General features: G+C 34.8%; 3 protein-coding genes across 6 annotated transcripts in view; 2 read left to right on the top strand and 1 right to left on the bottom strand.

Moving 5' to 3' along the window:
- Positions 1-14,123, bottom strand: part of LOC140750182 (V-type proton ATPase 116 kDa subunit a 1) — a 31,835-nt gene extending 17,712 nt beyond the window's left edge. The window contains exons 1-5 of one of the 4 annotated variants that reach the window (XM_073083574.1): positions 13,820-14,123; positions 9,066-9,245; positions 8,373-8,501; positions 6,337-6,425; positions 5,291-5,329 (exon numbers count right to left, since the gene is read on the bottom strand). In XM_073083574.1, the coding sequence (XP_072939675.1) occupies positions 5,291-5,329; positions 6,337-6,425; positions 8,373-8,501; positions 9,066-9,245; positions 13,820-13,936 (554 nt within the window). In that variant the 5' untranslated portion in view covers positions 13,937-14,123. Of the gene's footprint in view, positions 1-5,290; positions 5,330-6,336; positions 6,426-7,120; positions 7,168-7,282; positions 7,369-8,372; positions 8,502-9,065; positions 9,246-13,819 lie in introns of all 4 variants that reach the window. The other 3 variants (XM_073083575.1, XM_073083578.1, XM_073083577.1) reach the window with 3 other exon arrangements.
- A 353-nt stretch (positions 14,124-14,476) lies between these two features.
- On the top strand, positions 14,477-17,109 carry LOC140750184 (transmembrane protein 161B). Its single transcript, XM_073083580.1, has 6 exons — positions 14,477-14,621; positions 14,704-15,066; positions 15,281-15,360; positions 15,722-15,937; positions 16,302-16,418; positions 16,949-17,109. The coding sequence occupies exons 1-6, from the start codon at positions 14,619-14,621 to the stop codon at positions 17,091-17,093; spliced, it is 924 nt and encodes a 307-aa protein (XP_072939681.1). The 5' UTR covers positions 14,477-14,618; the 3' UTR covers positions 17,094-17,109.
- A 569-nt stretch (positions 17,110-17,678) lies between these two features.
- Positions 17,679-21,886, top strand: LOC140750185 (transmembrane protein 161B-like). The gene is made up of 4 exons (XM_073083581.1): positions 17,679-17,904; positions 18,393-18,567; positions 19,092-19,325; positions 19,884-21,886. The coding sequence occupies exons 1-4, from the start codon at positions 17,891-17,893 to the stop codon at positions 20,001-20,003; spliced, it is 543 nt and encodes a 180-aa protein (XP_072939682.1). The 5' UTR covers positions 17,679-17,890; the 3' UTR covers positions 20,004-21,886.
- Positions 21,887-21,966: the final 80 nt, after the last annotated feature.

A 21,966-nucleotide genomic window follows, 5' to 3' on the forward strand; every position in this document is an offset into this window, starting at 1 on the left:
CAACATATACACCTAAGGAGTTCCACACTCCATACATAGCAGACTTCATACAACTGATAGGAGCTTACGAAAAAATATTTTTCAGAAAGTTCAAAACTAAGTTGTAAGTAGGTAATTATAGTAGGTAGGTAATAAATTAATGAGTTAAATATTTATAAATCGTTGCTGCCTATACACATTTTGAAATATAAGAATCATTTTCACATAACAGCTTAATTTCTGAATAAATGTCATTTCATTTTTATTATTATTTACCACATAACATAATTTGTAAGTATATAAAGTGCATAAATCACTCTAGAGTAATATAACTATGTATGTTTATAGTTGAACTGAACAATATTAAATCTTAGTCACTTTAACAGGATCACTGTAACGAAATAAAACAATGTAGGTGGGTGTTAATAGGCAACGATAATGTAAATAACCAACAACATATTATTTTCCTTTCGCTTAAGGAAATACATATGACCAGTCTTACACACCGCGTAAAATACTTGTCACATGACAGTTACTTATATGTAGGTATATTGTATATGTATACTGTCCATTTTATATACGGAAAAACCAATTAGTATCTCCTTATTCAGATTCGCAAGGGAGCATATTGTATGATTGACTAGTTCGGTAATACCCGTGGCCTTTGTAGAACGAAAAGATAATTACATTAATTACCTAATTACACTCAGGTATAAATTCCGGGGAAAAAATATAGGCTTAGCCTAAAGGCTAATTTTGTACTTCGATGCTTCTAAAGAAGCATCGAAGTACAAAATTGATTTGTGTAGGATAAACGAAAAAAGCTTAGGCATAATCATGCCGATTGCCGTTCAGTGCTGACAGAACCATCAAAGCAAAATATCAAATAAGTCAATACGTTATAGTAAAGAAATATCTAAGTGTAATTCATCAAATAAAAAGTTACCAAAAATGTCGAAAAATCCATGAAATATATCATGGCGCCAAACTCAAGAGCGAATTGTGCTATGTCACAATGTTTCGCGAAGCGTTTTCCTTCTTTTATTTAGTACATTTTTTAAAACTATCGACGACTTAAAAATCTTTACCTTATATATTGCAATAAGATAAAAGACTGGATGCCTTTTTATAAAAACTGCATGTTCTCGGGACATCGAACGAATGGCTTCCAGTAAATATAGTCTGTGGTTTTCCGTACATTTCGTCCAAGGCACAAACAGGTACCGACACAGTCTTACATCTTAATATAAGTTTGTAGAGAAACCAGTTTCATACCGAACAACTTGATGGCCAAATTAATTTGTTATCAAGCGATATTCGTATCGGCTGATAAAAATAATAATGGCCGATGGTTGTTCGAAACTGGTATCGATTGGGCTCTAGCTAAATAGATTTGGGACGTGACAAATGTGGGTTCACAAAGTGACATGGTATAATTTATAAATCATAAAATAAGTAATGAAAAATGATACTATGAATGGAATATTAAAAACTTCAAAAATGTAACTTCCAACATATTCACACATCAAACTGAAATACGGACTAAACCAAAGACCGGATCAATTCGAATGTTGACTACAAATTTGTTGTAAAAATCCTATGTAAAGTTACCAGTGAATCCTATCTTCCCCACATTTGTACGATCCGTTCTACTCTCAACGTCAAGTCGCTGCGTCCACATAGTAACGTACAACCCATTTAAATCATGGGTTTACGCGCGCGAATTGTGCTATTCATTGAGAACGACTCATAAGAATAATGCGCGATAACGATAAAACAAAATCACGAGTTCTGCATTCAAGTGCACATTACTAGTACACATGTAGGCATTCAGATTAATTTATGGCATTTTTAATTCCATTGTATATGAGTAGGAACTTGCTGAATTGATTATCTTTAAAAGCGTTGCTAAAGATGTTCCAAATAGTTCACTGGTTTAATTACTCCTAGAAGCAAGAGCATCCCAAGAGAAAACCTTGCTTAACACTTAAAAAGAGCTTGAATTAAAATTACAATACTATTGTATATCCAAACATTTAAAATTATTTAACCTAGAATATACGGCAATTATTAATCATAATTTGTAAATTTTATAAACCATGTAACTTCTCAATCAGTAAAGTAGCAAGAACGGCTTACTCTAGTTATACCTCTGCAATGTTACTTTACGTATATTACTAAAATTGTGAGGAAGCATTGATGACAAGGAAAACGGTCAGTAAATATGGTAGATATAATTGCAAGTTTAGTTAAATATCTTGAAAGACCGAGTAACGACCTTGAAAACTTGCAGACTTACTTTTTGAATTACATCAGGTAAGTGAATGATAACGTTGATTACAATAATTATCATTCGCATTATAATTAGAAATTGTACATATAGTTTACGTCAGAATAATTAGGTAACGACGACATTAATTTTATATTTGTTTTGTCATACGTGAACAGTCAAGATAAAACGCACTACTAACCAATTAAAAACTTATGACATAGTCAGATAATAATAAAATTTCTTGCAAACTTATTTTAAACTGTAAAAAAGTAAAAAAAGTAAAATATCGAGGTAACGGGAATAACAGATATGACTGGAATAAAAAAGATAAATATTTGTTTTCAATCGTTATAGCAACTATGATTAATCATCACATTTTAGCGATCACATAGGTCGAATGTGAATGCTAACTATTAATGTAAATAATGAGCAGGTATCGAATCATAGTAATTCATCATAAAACTCGTGAATCTCACGATCATAGCTTTTTAGCGATGATACAATATGTACATTCGTAAAGATAGAAAAGGATATAATGATAATAATTCTGCTGAAACAGAATATGACCATGTACATTGTACACGTGATTTAATGGAACCTTAAGTTCTTTGAAGCTATGATTAATGTTACAACGAAAAATAGTGGAAAATGTAATGCATATTATCGCCTATTTCTACCTAAGTATTGTCATTAACTTTAACGGTATTGAACCGAAGAGCTGATTAAGCTTGCGAGTAGTTACGTAACAACTGTGGTCAATGAGTACTTTAATCAACATACTTGTGGCCGTACTTGTATTGTAACGCTTCAGACAATAGACTGTTAGGTTCTCAGTAAGTGTGCCTTTTTATAGACATTATCACTAAGTGTCAAGTGTTGAACAACTTTATTTAAAATAGTAATAAGGATAATGAATTATCTAAAATAAAGATGATTTAACAAAATCTTTCACTTGATCAATCGAAATTAAATTTTCAATTATACTCTGTTAACTTCTTGCTAAAACATAAGATTCAATAATTATAATTTAACGTATGTATAATTATGTACTGTAAAACAAATCTCTAATTACAGCTCGATATAAAATTGCATGTTCACAAATTGTTAGAGTTGATGCAAAGTTTATATGAAAAGAAGAGACTAGAAAATAGCTGTTCTTTATGTGTAACTGACACTTGTTTCTTACTAAATATGGTACTAATATGGCGAATTATGATATTTTTCACGTCAGTGGCAATAAATCAGTCACGAGTTATAAGGTGGTTGACCGCAACTAGTTTAACGGTAAAGTGCCAGCAAAACAAATATGGTAACTGGTTTATGATATGCAGACACATTCTGATCCGAATATGACAGGCTTAATTATTTATTTATTACTCTCACATGTATAAATATGTCAATTCTAATATTCATTCATCTGTATTTTTGACGCATGATTGAATTCTTTCATCTAGATTTGTGATAATGTCGATTCTAATTCAAGATACACTAAGATTTTTTATACAAATTTTTTACAAGATTTTCTTTACAACTTGCCGTGACGTTGAATTTAATCAGTAACTTTCACATTCTAAGTTTGCAATTTTGTATCATTGTAGTAAACTTATTTCCTTTGATCTTGATAATCTGGCATCGAGATAACGTTATCGTCACCAGACAAACATATAAAAAGATTTGAGAATAATGCAATATACAGTGAGTCATTTACACAAACTTACACGTCAGAATATGCAGAAAAAAATCTTAATGGATATTGACATTTATTCAATTTATTGATTGGTATAATGTATTGATTGGTTTAATACGTATGAGGCAGTGTTTTGGGTTTCAACTTGAGTTTGAGCTAAATAGACGCAATCGAACTGATCGAAAGATTTTAAACAAAGTTTGAATTTTGGGTCAGTTTAAATTGTGAATGTATGAGTAATTTTACCATCAATAAAACTGGTAAGATATTTTAGTGACGTATTATTCAATTTACATATTCCTTTTATGATCTACACTTCAATATTTTAAGAGATAGAATGAACAATAGAATCTAACCACAATTCAGCTTGCTTGTCGTACCTACTGGCAGAGACAAATATGATAGGTTATTAATAACCGTTCACAATAACCCTACATATTGCTCAGGCATTGTGATGCAAAACGTGCACACTTTCCGATGAAACCACGTCTTCTGTGACAAAACCTGACACGACAGAAATGTTAACTTAGCTTACAGTAAGAACAGTATATTTCCGTGTATTTATTATATCGAAACAAAGGTATTAACAGGCTGAGTAAATACATGATCCATTATGCATATACTGGATCATGTCAAGGTTGATGAACAAACATCTTTCATATTTGTAACAAAATATTTTTTATGCTAAATTATAAACCTATCCTTCTTAATGAATAGCACAACGCAACTGAAAAAGACACATAAAAAATAAAAAAGAAACAAACATTAATTAATATCTAAGGCACTCGTACCAAGACGCTGTTAGAATCGATTTCGAAAATGAAAGTAGGAGAACATTGTTCGTATTCACAACATTTTCTATTACGCAATTTTTTTGTTTCCAAAATTAACGACCATGTCAAACGCTTTCGTGAAATCGTTTAACAGGGAACGATTTTGGGACCAAAACTTTTTATTCTAAGTTTGTCAATTACGTTGTTATAAGAACATTTTTTGATAGAAAAAGTGTGATTACGAAAAAATAAAACTCTTCAGCATTTACAATTTTCGCACCTAGTCCATTATCTATTCTTGAAGTCCAAGTTACCTTTGATAATGCATTTGACATACACTAGTGTAGTATTGTGATATAGTGAGTGTTAGTAAGCAAAGAGTGAAATAGTTAACGGTTAGATCGGTCACATGCCCATTAAGATTGAAATAATGACCGTACAGAACAATGAATTTATTTCAATCCTCATGACAACTTAAAAGTAATATTGTAATGGATAACATACACAAGAAACACATACAATAAATCCTCCACAACACACCAACCCAACTACATAATAGTTACTTTGTACACTACTAACCAAGGCAGGAATTCCAAGGACTCTTGTTTATCCCGAAAACTAGGAAATAAATCAAGCAAAACATTTTAGCAAGTTTGCACATTACATTTTACAGTGGACAATATCACTAGAATAATTAAAATTTCAAATGAATTTAAATTCCATGATCCATGATAATAATAACCCGATTCCCATTTACTCCTTAAAATTTTAATTATTCTAGATGGTTTTGGGAAATCTGTCAGTTCTATATTATTTCAATTAAATTGATTTCCACAATTTTTAGTAAGGTTTACTTTTAAACATGCGAATTTGTACAGTGGATTTGTCATTTGCGTGAGAACAATTTATTTACGTTCCGATATCGTTATTGTCCGAGCTACAAGTAACAATTTAACACTAATTTGTCATAATTTTCTCACAAATTCGAACACAATTTTAAGGCAGATCCCGATGTAGCACAGAACTTGTTAAATTCACTTGTGAGATCCTTGAAGTTGTTCACATAATTGATCCTAAATTAATATGCTACCGAGACTGTGTTTGGTAAACAGTAAATATTTATATTGAAAATGTTGACACTATCAAATAATAAAACTGTCAAGTTTATATGAACAACTTGATGGATTGCCATCTTACGTCGGCTGTACGCCATTGATTGCGTTAGTTTGTTTATGAATATCATTCAGTAGATGTTAGGACATCTATACAGAACAATTTAGGATATATGGTTCTCGATTTGAACTTGCAGTAATGTATATAGCTGAGAAGCAGTTGCTGCTTTATGAAATTAAATTATTTGCGTTTTATATCATGATTTTTAGTGCCGAATATGGGTTAATCATGTCTAGAAAAGTTAAGAAGAATCCGCAAGAAATCCTAAAGTTAAATTTGGACAAGATCGTATAATAATCATAATCTATAAATATTTTTTTAATTCGTTACTAAATATTTTAATTATTTTTTTATTATAATTTGGAATTGACAACTGCTGATCAACTATAATTTTGCGTAGAACTTAGTGGATCAGTGCCACACTAGTGCCGTATGTACACACGCATACATACCCTAGTTGGACCTGTCCCATATGTTTGTTCGGGTCGTCGGAAATCAGCGCGCGCGTCATGGATTCAGTGGTACTGGCACCACCCTCGTGCTAGCGAACAAACAAATATGTAGACAGACAAACATCGCCCAGAGAACGGCACAAGGCAAAAGCGGAAACCGTAACACATGGAACATCCACCATTGGCTGATAACTTTTTATGCTTGTTGTAGTAAAAAAGTAGCGCCAACGCGTCTGTAAAATTCAATTCAGTGCGGTGACCTAGCTACTAAAATTCCATAAAGCATTGTTTGCATGGTTAGTTTTTAAATCTACTTCGTGTTTAGAATACAGTGTGGACGGTAGGTACCTACCTATAGCTAAAAGAGTTCTATATTTCTGCTTCAAACATCAAATCCTCTCGTGATCTAGACTACAAACATGAATAGAAATCATAATGGCATGCAAAGATGACAAATACAGAAAGCATGACGGTATGAAAACAATAAAACAAAATAAACGTCGATCACACGTTTCATATTGACCCGTAAACGTTCCACATGATGGATGGACTTCAAAAATAAATTATGTTCGAAAAACTCTTGTTAGTTAAAAAAAAACTCACTCAGGCAGCAGTTGATTAGCACTGGATAGGGACTGGACTAGACCTCTAAGCTTCATATTAGAATTGACAATCGTAGAGTTGTATCGCTGTGCTACGCTAAGCTATCATTCCATCACACAAGAAGTTAAAGAGATGTGTTATTCTGATAATATACTATAAACCGGCTGTCTCCAATGCTTGCCTGAGTGGTGAGCGGTAGACTCCCGTATCAGCGTCACAGTACAAGCGCTGCAAAAATAATATCGTTCTAGGACTTGCTTTGACTTTCATCATATTTCTCCCAGTGCAGAGAAAATAATGAGAGTCAAGGCACTCCGGAGAACTTTCAAATTAATCTGCATACCCCAGTTTGAGCGCTTGCCCTCCCGCCATGAGTCCCTCTTCCCCCAGTAACGTCACTTGTTCCTCCTCGCGCGACGGGTCCGCCATCTTGTGCACACATGCGCCGAAATGGCGCCAAGGTCAATAATGACTCCAATGTCAATGTCATATTCTCTATTATTGTTGCGCGATTGATTAAAATCAATATACTCAGTGTATTGAACTTTTCGATTTCATTCTGAACGTTTCATTACCATATTTATCAATGAGATCAATTAAAATGACACAACCGCGAAGAATGTGACATTGGCGTTGAAATAATATTATTTGATCATTATTTCTTTACAATTCTATTTTGAATAGGTGTTTAAGCATTTTTTGCAAAAAGACCCGCGACCTTTATGAAAGTGTCCTTTTTGTAAAAGAGAAAAGTGTGATTGTTTAACAATTGTAATTAGTATACAATGAAATTGTTACAAGACGTGCTACTTGCGAAGAGTCCTTTTGAAAAATCTTTAATATTGTGATACATTGACCAAAATAAAGATAACAAAAATAATAACACGATGGTAAAATAATAACGACACGTATAATTCGCGTGGGAACCGATCGTATTGGTGCTATTTTTTTTCTACAACAGCAGTTACGACCATCGCTTTCTAAATCAGTATCTAATTGTCTGTTAACCTTAATGTTTTATATTGTAGTTAAAACTGAATTTATAGACTTAATAAAAGCTACATGATATTTAAAAAGTTACATAGATTAACCAAACAAAAGGGCTATAACATGAATTTTATAGCAACACTTAAAATTAATTCAAGATGAGCGCATTACTCTGACGTAGATGATAAAACATAATTACCACGCGCCCCATAATAAATTGCCTACAAACTTCGCGCCTAGCATCACATGGATATGCCGGTGGTAATTATCTTATCTGTGATTAATTTACTACACCAGGCAATGAGTATGCTTACGTGAACACAATATCAATTATAATATAGATTATCTTTGAATATAACGGTTTTAACGATTGCTTTCGAGGGGAAATCATGTGATTCAGTTAAAACATTTTAATGATTGTGAATAAATGAATTGTAAAGACTTACCTCATCAAAGAAAACTTGTGTCTTTCTTAGAATATGTTTCAGTTCAGTAAGCTCCAGGTAGTTTCTCTTCAAAGCTTCAGCATTCTGGTTTACTTCACGAAGCTCATTTTCAAGCTTTTCGAAGGTAGCCTGTGATAGATCATTTAGATAAGTTGTATTTTTCTTGTGGTATGCCTAAAGCTAGTATAATGCGATTTGCATAGTTTTCTGTAGGAAAACCCTCAGGATCATTTTGTTGACTTTACATAGAGGATGTTTTGTCATCAAAATTCGTTTATCAAAAGTAATCTGCAAAACCGCATTGCGTAAAACTTTGTATCGATCACACTGCTTAATATTTTTACTTTGCATTGATGAATAATCCATGTAAATTTCTATAATTGACTATCATTTAGGAAATAGCTGAGAACGATTGATATTTTAGACAGAGACAGTCCTCGCGGAGACTAATTGATCTTAATTCAATGAATAAACCGAACTTGACGATAGCTCGATCGTCCATACAAAATCTTTATGCAGCGCTTCCGATCGTCGTTTAGGGAAAAAAAATTGTCCATTTGTCAATCTAGCTGCCGAGCTCTCGAGTCGATTGATCAAAGTTCTCGACTGAAAACTCGTATTAAAGGTACTAAACTCACGTATATCTTGTATTGTTTCATTAAGTATTTGCCTACTTCAGTTACTGAATGTTACCTCCAAATCTATCATCTCCCTTGGCTGAGGCGCCTCCGGGCACTCTCCGGGGATCTCCAACATGGGGATGCCGTCCCGCCTGATCTCCTTCTCCAGGTAACGGAGCTTACGCTCCATCTCGTCACAGCGGCGCACCTCATTGACGAACTTGCGTTGGAACGCGTTCACGTCTGGGTTTAACTGTCACAAAAATATATATTGGATGCTGAATATGAAATACGACACGCCATATTTTCTGTGGGACAATTTCTATTTTTAATCTATTATAGCAATCAAACATAAGATATCTATGTATGTTATTTCATTTAGAAATTATAATATGCTCAACCTAATAATAAAGTGAAAGAAACTAGTGATCTCTGATGAGAACCAGACCTGACCACATCTGCAGAATTGCTACTCTAAAGAACAAAATTGGAACATTTCTTATGTCTCTACCTTACCATACCTTTCAATCAAGAACACAATACTGCTTAACAGTTCTGTTGCTAAGCAGAAATAAGTATGACCACTTGTTTCAATTAGTATTTAACTATCATTAAATACTCTGTGTAGTAATTATGTTATAATGTAGATAGAATAATGAAATTGGTACAAAGTACAATAAGAAACAAATATATGTATATTTTTAAGAAGAAAAAAAATAATAAAAGCAGGATTATATTTTTTTATTACAGATTATCTTATATTATGCCATATTGTAGTATGAGCCGTACAATTCTAAGAAATTGTGGTAGAGAAAGTGTAGTCTAGTATTCTGGTTATGAATATGACTCACAGAAATTCTCATAAAAGTGCAAATAATCAAGTTTATTGTTTCTGTACAATGCTTCTGTAAACAGATAAGAAGCAATATTTATGTAACTAAGCCCTAGAGAACCCTACAAGAAATATATCATGTCATTAATATGTTTAACTTAATTTACACATGTATAAATATACTTTTGGTAAGCTCTTCCTTGTTACCCAGAGATAATGATATTAACCCAGTAATTTTGATATTTCTCAAAATTAATTTTACTATTAAAGTATGAAATTGGTTGGTTCTGTCCTACTGTGTACTACGGTTCTACTTATTTGTGTCTTTCTCTTACACTATTTTAAGACAATCTATTATAGTCCAGTTATCACCTACACAAATGACTCTTGGTTGGATTTTTAGTGAGACAGATCCTTAGCATTTAATTTAGATTACTGTTTTACATTTGAGCGCTAGATTTTCTCCGCAGCATCCACAAGGTATGGAATCCTTGCATGTGTAGAAAATAGTTTCTAATATATAGAAAAAATATAGAAACAATTCTATTTAGCAGTTAAATAGTGAGGAAATGATAATAGTATCATTTCCCCCCGTTAAATAAACTGCTAAATAGAATTGTTTCTATATTTAAAATTTGTGGTAAGATAGCTTTAATTACACAGGTGATATATTCTATGATAATAATGGTCCTTAAGTTACAAGTAGGAAATAGCTACAAGTGTCCATTGGTGCCAATGACTCATTGACATTCTATAGTCTATTTAATTGTTATAAAATAAATGAAAATAAAGCAAGTTTTGTTTTTTTTACCAAGAAGTATAACCATACTGTTAAGAAAATTTTATTGACTTAGAATAGAGTCCAAATAAGTTATGACATAAGATGTTATATTACTATAAAATATTTTACTACTTATCAATGTTATCTGTGAGAAATCAGAGTACGAATCCGGAACCAATTTGAAATGTTCTTGAATTGTTCTTGTAAAATCAAATAAGTGGCACTTAGAGATAGGCAGATAAAAATTATTTATTATGTTATGACTAAAAAATTCCATTCACTATCATAATATAATATTAACAAGAATTCCTCTGAACATGAGGCATTCCCAATAAGTTTTTTAGTGGACTTTTGGTGTAAATGATTTCATGGAAGCAAAATATATACATAAATTACTTATTTTGGGTTAGACTAATTAAAAAGACACTAAATTCTCAGCCTCACACTAGGATTCCCTTTTATGGATGCCATGTACTTAGATATTAATACAAACACCTAGATCTATAACAGAAATCTAAATTCATGAATTAGATGTCTGTCTGGCCAGGGATCAATCCTGGATGTCAGACCAGTTTGGTAATCACTTCACAGCTCTGGGTATTCAAAATAAATTGATACCACCAAAAACTTTGAGTGCAATGGACAAGCATGGTGTAATAGGCTTAATGGCTCTCCCCAGTTTCTAAAATTTTGATATACAAGACAGAAGAAGAAGACAATATATATATATATATATATTGTCTATTCAGGATTGTGAAGTATATTTTAAATTGTTAAAAAAATGTTATATGTAAATATAAGAATCAAATTTGTTCAAAATTATTATTTTCCAATGTACTAATTCATCAAATACTAAACTTATCAATTTAATGTTATCTAAAGATTACAAAGGTATTAATAATTGATCAATTAAGTTTACTTATCATGGTGATTATCTACTGCTTTGGGTAAATCACATGATTTTTATTAATCCACAAAATTGTGTGACCGGAGTCAGTTGATACTACATTATGTATTACATAATCCTTTTTTTTGTAAGATTCATAAGGTACTTGTAGTCTACCACTCTGCAGTGGACCAGCATGGTTGATTATGGGGCTAAACCTTTTTATTCTCAGAGGATGTACCAAACATGGGATAGTTATGGCTTTATGGGTTATGTTTAAACACACTTGTGATAAAATTACAATTTCAAGGCTCTACTAACTAACTAGTTATGTAAAGTTAAGTTTTAAATATGTAATCCTAATAATTGGGAAGGTAACGGAGTCTTACAGTCAATGCCTTAAAAGCATACCAATGTAAAACTATAAATATAATTGTTAGCAATGTGGTCAGGAATTGCCTATACTGTAAAATATTAATTATTATATTTTATCTTACATTGTTATTGTAATAAATAATGTCTAATGTTACAGAAGACAGTGTCATTATATAGTTAAAAACAACATATTATGGAAAATTCCCAAAGATTATTTTATAGAAAAATATGGTTCATTTAAATAGTGGGTTCTGGATCTATATGCTAATGTTACCTACCATTATAAATTAAAAACAACAAGTGAATTAATTAAAAATCAAAAACCCGACTGCACTAAAAAGGCCTAAGTAGAATTTCCAAAACCAGTGAAATAGGCGTTTCATTATTTTTATCCAAAAAGCCAAGTACAGAGTTTCAGCATAGGTATCTGCTTCAAAATCAAAAGATGATCTAACAATGTTATCCTATTTTATCCTCGTAGTGCTCATTTACTTTATATAAAGAAACTATGTGTATTACAGCACGCCTTCAGCGGTTTGATTAACTTTTTTTAAAATGTGTTACTATTTCGCAAAAAGACTACCATTTACGCTCTATAAAATATATAACTTCAGTAATACAAAGTTCCAGTCATTATTTTGCCTCGTTAGGGGTAGAATTACATTATTTTTATCCAGCAAGCCAGATACAAAATTTCATAGTGTTGGATTCAAAATTGACGGGTGTTCAAATGAACTTTTAACCCTTATTTTACCTTCTACGGGGTTGATTTTTCGGAAAGGGATAAATAGGTGTATACTTGTTCCTATCCAGAAAGCCAAATACTAAATTTTATAGTAGTTGCTTCAAAAATAAAGAATTTCAAAAAAACTGACATCCCCTATTTTACCCTTTTAGGGGTAGAATTTTTCAAAAGGTCTTTCTTAGTACTTATTTACGCTACATAGCGAACCTATGTGAAAAATTTCAGAACTCTAAATTGAGCGGTTTTGGCTGTACGTTGATTTCTGAAAAATGAAAAAGTCATTTAGTTTTTTAGTCAGTCAGTCACCTTGCTATTTTATATATATACAAATATGTTTTTATAATATCCGTTTAATTTACTTTCATTTGATACCCTACTCGATTGGTTTGGTTAACATTTTTTTTAAATACGTTCGTATTTCGCGCCAAAAAGCCGCCATTTAGATTTTTTTCTTGTAACACCTATCTAAGGACACTCGGGTCATTGAAACGAATATAATGTCACATTAATTGTCGAAATTCATCCAGCCGTTTGTTAGATCGGATCAAATAAAGAAAGACAAACATACAAGATACGCGCGAAAAACATAACCCTTCCTTGGCAGTCGGGTAAAAAGAGACTTAGAAATGTTACCTAAGTTCTTAATCATTCAAAATCCTTTAGGTTTTTATTATTATTTTATTATGTGGTAACAATTATTAAAGAACACATCATTTAATGAAAATGAAATCATGGTGCAGTTTTCTCTTTTTGAATCGATTTGTTTTTTAAGGATAACTAAAGGTTTGTCTTGTACCTATGTCAAGGTTCAATTTCATTGAAATGTAATATGAATGTCCAAATCTACTGTGAAAAATAATTATGAATGGAGTAGACACAGATTTTCTTATGTGATATTAAACATACAGGCCACATTTTACTTGGCTAGTATATGGTTGGCCTGTAATTTGTGTTATGTCTTGTGTCTTGAATATTATTTATAGGAGTGCCGACCACTTCCATAAATAATTAACACTATCAAATACATCATATATCTTGGATGTCATGTCCGTTGAATTGAGGACAGCGCATACACCGTGGATAATGCTATCGCATGGAAATCTGGGTCAATCAATGCACAATGTATATATCGATTTTGGTACATACATGGTCGACTGAAACCGATCATTAAAGGAAAGGGGGCGTTGCTAATATCCGTTAATACTCACGTCGCGGAACTGCACTAGCCCCAATTCTCCAAGCTCAGACACGCAAGCATACGCCGCTTCACTCTGAAGAAAGAGTTGGCATAAAGTCATTTCCTCACTCCTAAATAAGGACCCCATTTTGTTGGTTTTTGATTCACTACACAAAAATTAAAACTGCCCGGCGGGGCTCCGTCGCATCCGTCTGCGACCTGCGACAGACTTCGACGGCGACGAAACCGAAATAAAACTCTCAATCGATACTGATTATCCAGCGGGCGAATTCGTCATCCGTCCATGCGCAACGCAAACCGAGCGAATGACATTTAGGCGGAGTGTGATACCGATGTAAAAAATGTATATTTAACATTTCCATCGGGTCATTTAATAGCTATATTAGTTGTATTAAATATATAAATACTTTTACATATTAAGAACTACAATGGCTTCTTAACTTGTGTTTATATGAATTGGGTAAACTTGAAATACAATTTCTATTCAAATTTAAAGGTTTTTTCTTTTAGAGAAACAGACTTCATAAATGTGCAGTTCCTTTATTATACGGTTAATTTTAAAAGCTTTCTATTAAAACTTTTTGACAGCTTACACTAGCTCTATCTTTTTCTACATTTACTGTAAAATATCTTCTGTCCCTATCAATACTAACTTTGACCTGATTACCGTTGTCCATTATAATTTAGTAACATTAAATTCATACTTTGTCTTTAGTGGAAGTAATAAATTGAGGTTAGATCCCGGATTGTAATAAAAATATAAATTATATTTAGACCACTGATGGATAGTGAATGAAAAACGAATTGCCATGGTAATGTATATGATGCAACGGTGATATTTTTGCATACACCTAGTAATTTTTCAGTGTATTGCATTGAGATTTATATTTTTAGGCTCTACTCGGCGCTCAGCTAGTTATAACGCTTATTATGGTGTCAGTGATACAGAAATTAAGTAGATACTCGTTTGCGAGATGGTTGCTGTGTTCACAAGGCTTATACCGATACCTGTATCCTGATAACAGTGAGTTGAAGACCTTGGCTGGGGTGCCTAAAGACAAGCCGAAGGGTAAAAAAGGCGGGAAGGGTGAGCCTAATGGGAAACCGGAGACGTTTCATATACCCCGAAGCCTCGACATTCAGCTGGAAACTGCGCCGGTTACTGCATTAGATGTGGTGCATTTAAGGTTTTATACAGAGTACCTGTGGATTGTTGATTTCTCACTGTACACTGCAATTGTGTATGTTATGTCCGAGGTAAGCAGCTGATTTAGCTATTTAAACCTCCATTTCAATCATAACTAACTATATCTGTTGTAATAACAATAAACAAATGGAAAAATGTAAGATCCCTTTCCTAAATGTGTATAGGAGTTTGTTTTATCACATCACATAAGATCACTGTTAAAGATTTATTGCCTATTCTCAGCTTTGTACAATAGTTTTATAATTCTTTATTTATGAATTTCAGATCTACACAACAATATTTCCTCTGAAGGATGAGTTCAACCTGAGTATGGTGTGGTGCTTCCTGGTTGTAATGTTTGCTTTGTATCCTTTAAAAAACATTTAAGCTTGATAAGTACAGCATATTGTCATTCATACCATTCATGTAATTAAAATGTAAAATGAGCATCTGAATGCTAAGATTTTTATCTAAGAAATGGTTTTTATAAGTGATCATTGCTACTTATAGACATCTATCAAATCCCAATAAGATTGGGGTGTTATATGAAGTAAGCCACTCATTGCAGCTTGTAAGAACTATAAGATGGCACTATTTTCCTCTGCATCAATACATTTCAAACAAGAAAATATTTGCATTAATGCTAAAATAAAACCAGATAAGACAGTTGTATCACACAATTTAACCATCAATGGTGTCTTATAACATCCTTAACTCAGTTCTCAGTAAAATCCTCTTATCATTAACAAAGCAATATTTCACGAGTGAGGAATCCATGGGAGAGAGGTCAACATGTATTGTAGCATTCTGTGTATTCCTCCTGATTGCTATGATGGTGCTTATTGTTGATGAATCCAATCTGGAGGTGGGCGTTGACCCTGCATATGATAGCTTCTATGAGAATGCATCTAAGTTCTTGGAGAACCAGGGGCTTTCTTCTGTGTAAGTATTGCTTAATATTATGTTAAGAATAATCAATAAGATGTCCAGTGGAAATTTTTATGCCCAGTGGTCCAATCAATACCATGTTCAATGAAAATTTTGGTGCCTGGTGTTTCAAATTTGATAAGCAATCTATGTATATTTCAAAGAGTAGGTAACCAACATTTCATTAAACTGTAGGTCTCTATTTTCTACTGGCCTAGATATTCTTGTCCAAAAAAGTATTAACTAAAGTAACATTCTCATGTCATTAGAACAGCATTTTAGAGTACCCATACATAATTGGTATAGTAAGTTCTTACAAGAGTCTTGTTAGATAATGTTGAATGAAATATGTTATAATATCTATCTTGTCACTTTTCAGAGGTCCAGCTTCAAAGCTCATATTGAAGTTTTCTTTTGCGGTGTGGGCTGCTATCATTGGCACACTGTTCACATTCCCAGGATTGCGAGTTGCAAGGATGCATTGGGATTCATTAAAGTAAGACCTTATAAAATTTAATAAAACAAAAAAAGAGACACCAGACCTAATTCTGATAAAATAAAATGCACTTAATGTATCACTTCTTGTCGTTTATCCTGTCGTCATTTACTCCTGGATGTCGCTTTTCTCAAAGAACATACCCATACTATGTGACCAGCTTTTTCCATTTTTTAACCCCTTCCTCCCCCCAGTGACTGTGATCCATAGTATTTTCTAGGACCCAATCCTCTTGATCTTTTCACATAATAATTCATAAATCTAGTTAAAATAAGTTTTTACTAACTGAAAGTTAAAGAAATATATTTTGGCTCGCTCAGGAACTTCATTTACTAAAATAGAAATATTTTTTCTTTTATTTACATTTGTTTTTCATTGACTATGTTGAAAAACTAAGATCACTCCCCCTCTCATGTGTGACCAAGCGTGGTATTTTTTAAAGAATCCCACTTCCTTAAAAAGGTTACATAGTATGAGTATATCCCTTTAGTACTCTACCAAGTTTCAATCGGACCGTTCCTGTGTGGCAGGTACTACGGCGAGAGCCGGGCTGCGGCGCTGCTGCTGCACGTGAACTTCTCGCTGCCGTTCGTGCTGGCGCTGCTGTGGGTGCGGCCCGTGGCGCGCCGCTACCTCGCCGGCAGGGTCTTCAGCGGCATGCAGCGACCGCTGTGAGTACTGTGTATGTGGCAGGTGCTACGGCGAGAGCCGGGCGGCGGCGCTGCTGCTGCACGTGAACTTCTCGCTGCCGTTCGTGCTGGCGCTGCTGTGGGTGCGGCCCGTGGCGCGCCGCTACCTCGCCGGCAGGGTCTTCAGCGGCATGCAGCGACCGCTGTGAGTACTGTGTATGTGGCAGGTGCTACGGCGAGAGCCGGGCGGCGGCGCTGCTGCTGCACGTGAACTTCTCGCTGCCGTTCGTGCTGGCGCTGCTGTGGGTGCGGCCCGTGGCGCGCCGCTACCTCGCCGGCAGGGTCTTCAGCGGCATGCAGCGACCGCTGTGAGTACTGTGTATGTGGCAGGTGCTACGGCGAGAGCCGGGCGGCGGCGCTGCTGCTGCACGTGAACTTCTCGCTGCCGTTCGTGCTGGCGCTGCTGTGGGTGCGGCCCGTGGCGCGCCGCTACCTCGCCGGCAGGGTCTTCAGCGGCATGCAGCGACCGCTGTGAGTACTGTGTATGTGGCAGGTGCTACGGCGAGAGCCGGGCGGCGGCGCTGCTGCTGCACGTGAACTTCTCGCTGCCGTTCGTGCTGGCGCTGCTGTGGGTGCGGCCCGTGGCGCGCCGCTACCTCGCCGGCAGGGTCTTCAGCGGCATGCAGCGACCGCTGTGAGTACTGTGTATGTGGCAGGTGCTACGGCGAGAGCCGGGCGGCGGCGCTGCTGCTGCACGTGAACTTCTCGCTGCCGTTCGTGCTGGCGCTGCTGTGGGTGCGGCCCGTGGCGCGCCGCTACCTCGCCGGCAGGGTCTTCAGCGGCATGCAGCGACCGCTGTGAGTACTTTGTATGTGGCAGGTACTACCGCCAAGATGGATGAAGATGCCTCAAGAGCTATTTGGACATTACTCTGAAGTTATAGGCAATCGTAGCAAGCATTGCCTAATGACACTATTAATAAACAATGAGTAATGTAATGACCATATTAAACCATAAACAATGGGATAAATTTAATGCGGCTAGTAATTTAATTCATTGAACTGTCAATATTAATCGTGATTTTTGCGTAAGCCTTTTTGGACATTTTCAGGACAGCTTTAAAAATCTAAAACACACTACTAATATATAATCTGTATCTCTTAAACCATTCCATTTTAAAAGAAATTAATCATTTGTAGAGCAGTCATAAGCCTTTTTGGAGGTTTTAAGAACAGCTTGGAAACCCCTAGGTATTAATACCTAATGTACCGCTAAATCCGTTATGGCTATATTACCTTAATCATCAATGGAAGTAAAAAACGACATATAAATATATTTATTTCAGGATGACATCTGATGCCTTCGACACATTGCGTATCGTGCTCCTGGTAGTGACTGTGGTCTTGCGCATAGTGCTGATGCCTCGGCAACTCCAGGCATATCTCGACATGGCGCAAAGACGGCTCGACGCACAGAAGAAGGAAGCTGGTCGGATTACCAACATTGATCTGCAGAAGAAGGTATATAAACCATACTATAATAATCATACAATAACCATTATAATGGTGTATTCCTGTCTCAAATATGCCCCAAAAGAAAAGAAAAATCATCAAAAAGGAGACAGCCCTTCATTACCCCACCATACCCTGACTTATGAGTAATTTATTTATTCATATTATTTTGTACCACCTATTTACCCACAGAAAAAAATAATTATAATACCTTGTACATTCAAGCCAAAATGTAATTCGTAGGTGCGATAGAAATTCAACTAAAGATATAGTCCGCGTAAAACTGCTAGTCCGCTCTGAATATAGAAATGAATTGCGTCGCCCTAGCAAATTGTATGACTACACTTGCTCGCAACAACTTCAGAGCGGACTAGCAGTTTAGCGCGGGCTATACCAAAACGCATAGAACAAGAACAAAAATCTAAATTTGTAATACTATGGTTATCCAAGTGAGTTGTCTAGTCATCATTACAATGTATATTTTATTAGTATTGATCATTATATTTGTTTTATTAGTATGTGTCACATTGCAGGTAGCATCTGTGTTCTACTACCTATGCGTAGTTGCGCTGCAGTACATCTGTCCGGTGGTGATGTGTCTATACCTGGGGCTGATGTACAAGACCCTCGGCGGCTACTCTTGGTCCGCGCTATTCTTCGATATCCCGGAGAATAGTGGAGCTAGCGATGCGGTGCCAGTCACAGCTGGGTCTGAAACAGTGGAGGGCATTGAGCAGTTTCAGCTGGCTTGGGAGAACTTGAAAATGGTTAGTAAATAACTTGCTAGGGATACTGGGATGAAACCGTTGATGAATATTAGTTAGCTTAATTTGTAGTGTTGTGATATGGGATCAAGAAAAAAAGTCGAACTAGACGTAGGGTACATAGATTACGATCTATGCAACTGAGTCGAAATAACCGGAACAAAGAAGTTAAAAACCGCGTATCGCTACATGCAATACCCGTTATTTATTAAATAGTCTCAAATCCGTTTTAAGTTTAAAATCTTAAATTAAACTAGCTGACTGAAAAAATATGGTTTGGTGATAAAAGGGTAAAAATTTAGGGTTGTATGTATTTTTTAATGCCACATTATAGAAAAATAAAAACAAAAAAATTTGTTCAAAAATTAAAAAAAAATGTTAAGGGTGAACAACCCTTATCACTTAGGCGTATGAAAAATAGATAGTAGCCGATTCTCAGACCTACTGAATATACATATTAAATTTGGTGAAAATCGGTAAAGCCGTTTTGAAGGAGTATGGTAACTAACATTGTGACACGAGAATTTCCATATAAGATTAATATTGTTGTTGGTGTGCCAGGTGTTCACGCAGCAGGTGTGTCGCGGCGTGCTGGGCTTCGCGACCTGGTGGGGCTGCTTCTCGTGGTTCCTGGCCACCGCGCTCGGCGCCACCTACCAGACCTACTTCCGCATCTCGTGATCCCGCACTCTGCGCACTGGGCTTATGTCTGCCTGCTTACCTGCCACTGGTTTCAACTGTGTGCCACTGGCTACTGCTACTGATTAAGGGCGGGGCATGAGCTATGCTCATCCATACAACTGTATTGTTTTAGGGTCTTCCACATATTTATTGACACAGAATCGTTTAAAATAATATTACATCGTATTAGTTTTAACTTCTAGCTTTTATGCTGAGTTATGTGTATAAGGTTTATAATCTTTGTTATAAACGAAAGGATATTCTGATTAGTTTCAACTAATTTTGCATTGATGTATGTAGAAATATAGTTAAAAAGCAGCAATATTCACGCGAATACAGCCGTGTAAATTGATTAAATAAATTTTACTTACAATGGTCATAAAGGGTGACGCGTTTAGTTATTTACTAGTTTAGTTATGTCTAGTCAGCATTTCAGTTAAAATGACCGCTATGTACAGTATTGTAATACAATAGCAGCAGTGGCAGTTCATGTTCGAACCCAGTCCACATTGAAATAACAATGTATGCTAAATAATATCGTTATTTATCATTTATGGATACCTAACCATGAAAAAGGTTGACAGTCTTATTTAATGTTAAAAGTTTCTACTTTTCTAATGTTAAAAGTTCCAACGCAAGAATTCTAGTTAGTTATAGCAGTTATGTAGTGTTATTTTGATCTGAAATACGTCCAAATCCAAATATTATGAGGTTACCATGGTCCTCATACACTTGCTAATCCTATGACTGATCTGAGGATTCTAAACATCAAATATATATGTACATTTTTTGTGATCGTTTCATAGCATTGGCTTCTTAAGAGACCAGTTAGGTTATTTTTCTTATCACGCGGGTTTATGGCCGCATACGGTTCTGGTCCGCATGCGTGCCTTTCGTGTTTTGTCGTTTTGTAGTTACTTTTACTGTCTTGTACACACGCTGTTAACAGCCTGCGTGACAAGAAAAAGGTTCTTAATATCAAAGATAACGTAAGCTTTTAACGCCCGTTGTTAATATTCAATACATCCAATGTTTTGCCTGCCAAAGATTTTGCCATTTCCTGCCTGCTAGAAATTGAAAATTTTGAGTCTTGGTGAAAAAAAATTGAATAGAATATTAATTATAGGCGGAAGACGCTTAAGTGAAATTGGTGAGGATTAAAAACGGAAATCGAGGTTGTCAGTTTTGATTTTTAAAATTGTACAATAAAAGTTACCTTTATCGAAATCCACTAACCATGCAATCCATAATTTTGTCCATAGACTGACCAAAATATAATGAAAAAGTAGATTAATATTGGCCGAGAAGAAAGAACACGATGCCATAAATCTGATCAAGATAACTTTGGTTTTACAATCTTGTATTTGTGTGTTTCGTGTGTCTGGAGATTGTTCAATAATTGTAACAATTGTGCCGTTCTGTTTACTCAGAATTATAAATACATAGACAGTTTACGCAAGTTGCATAATATTATAAGCATTTGTACAGAATAATATAAAATAATACAATATAATATATTTTATATCTGTAATGTGAGAAGAAATTGGACTAAGTTGCTTTTCATTTACAAATACTGTAAAAATATCTCATTTTTAAATGAATTATACATTTTGTTTAGTCTAATGTCTTATGCTATAAATTTTCTAGGCTCTTCTACAACATGGTATACATGAAAATTTCTTTAATGTTTCCTAAATTTTTGCTTTGTCACTATTATAAATACAAATTATAGTGTTACAACATATTTCAACTGTATTGTGTTATGACCAATGACTCACTCGCTTTTTAGGTGATAAGTTATGCGTGATCATTCTAGATTGTTAGATTCTAGGTATTTATTTATTTTGTAAGGGACTGTTTTTATTAAATGTTTACAGTTTTCATATCTTTGTTTTATTTACTTATCAATTGTCCTTTGGGTCATAATTTTAGGTTCGTTGGTTCTTTCAGACGATAGCAGGTA

This window comes from Epargyreus clarus, unplaced genomic scaffold, assembly GCF_041222505.1.
Source record: "Epargyreus clarus isolate Ecla_fem2 unplaced genomic scaffold, WU_Ecla_fem_2.2 ptg000019l, whole genome shotgun sequence".
NCBI lineage: Eukaryota > Metazoa > Arthropoda > Insecta > Lepidoptera > Hesperiidae > Epargyreus > Epargyreus clarus.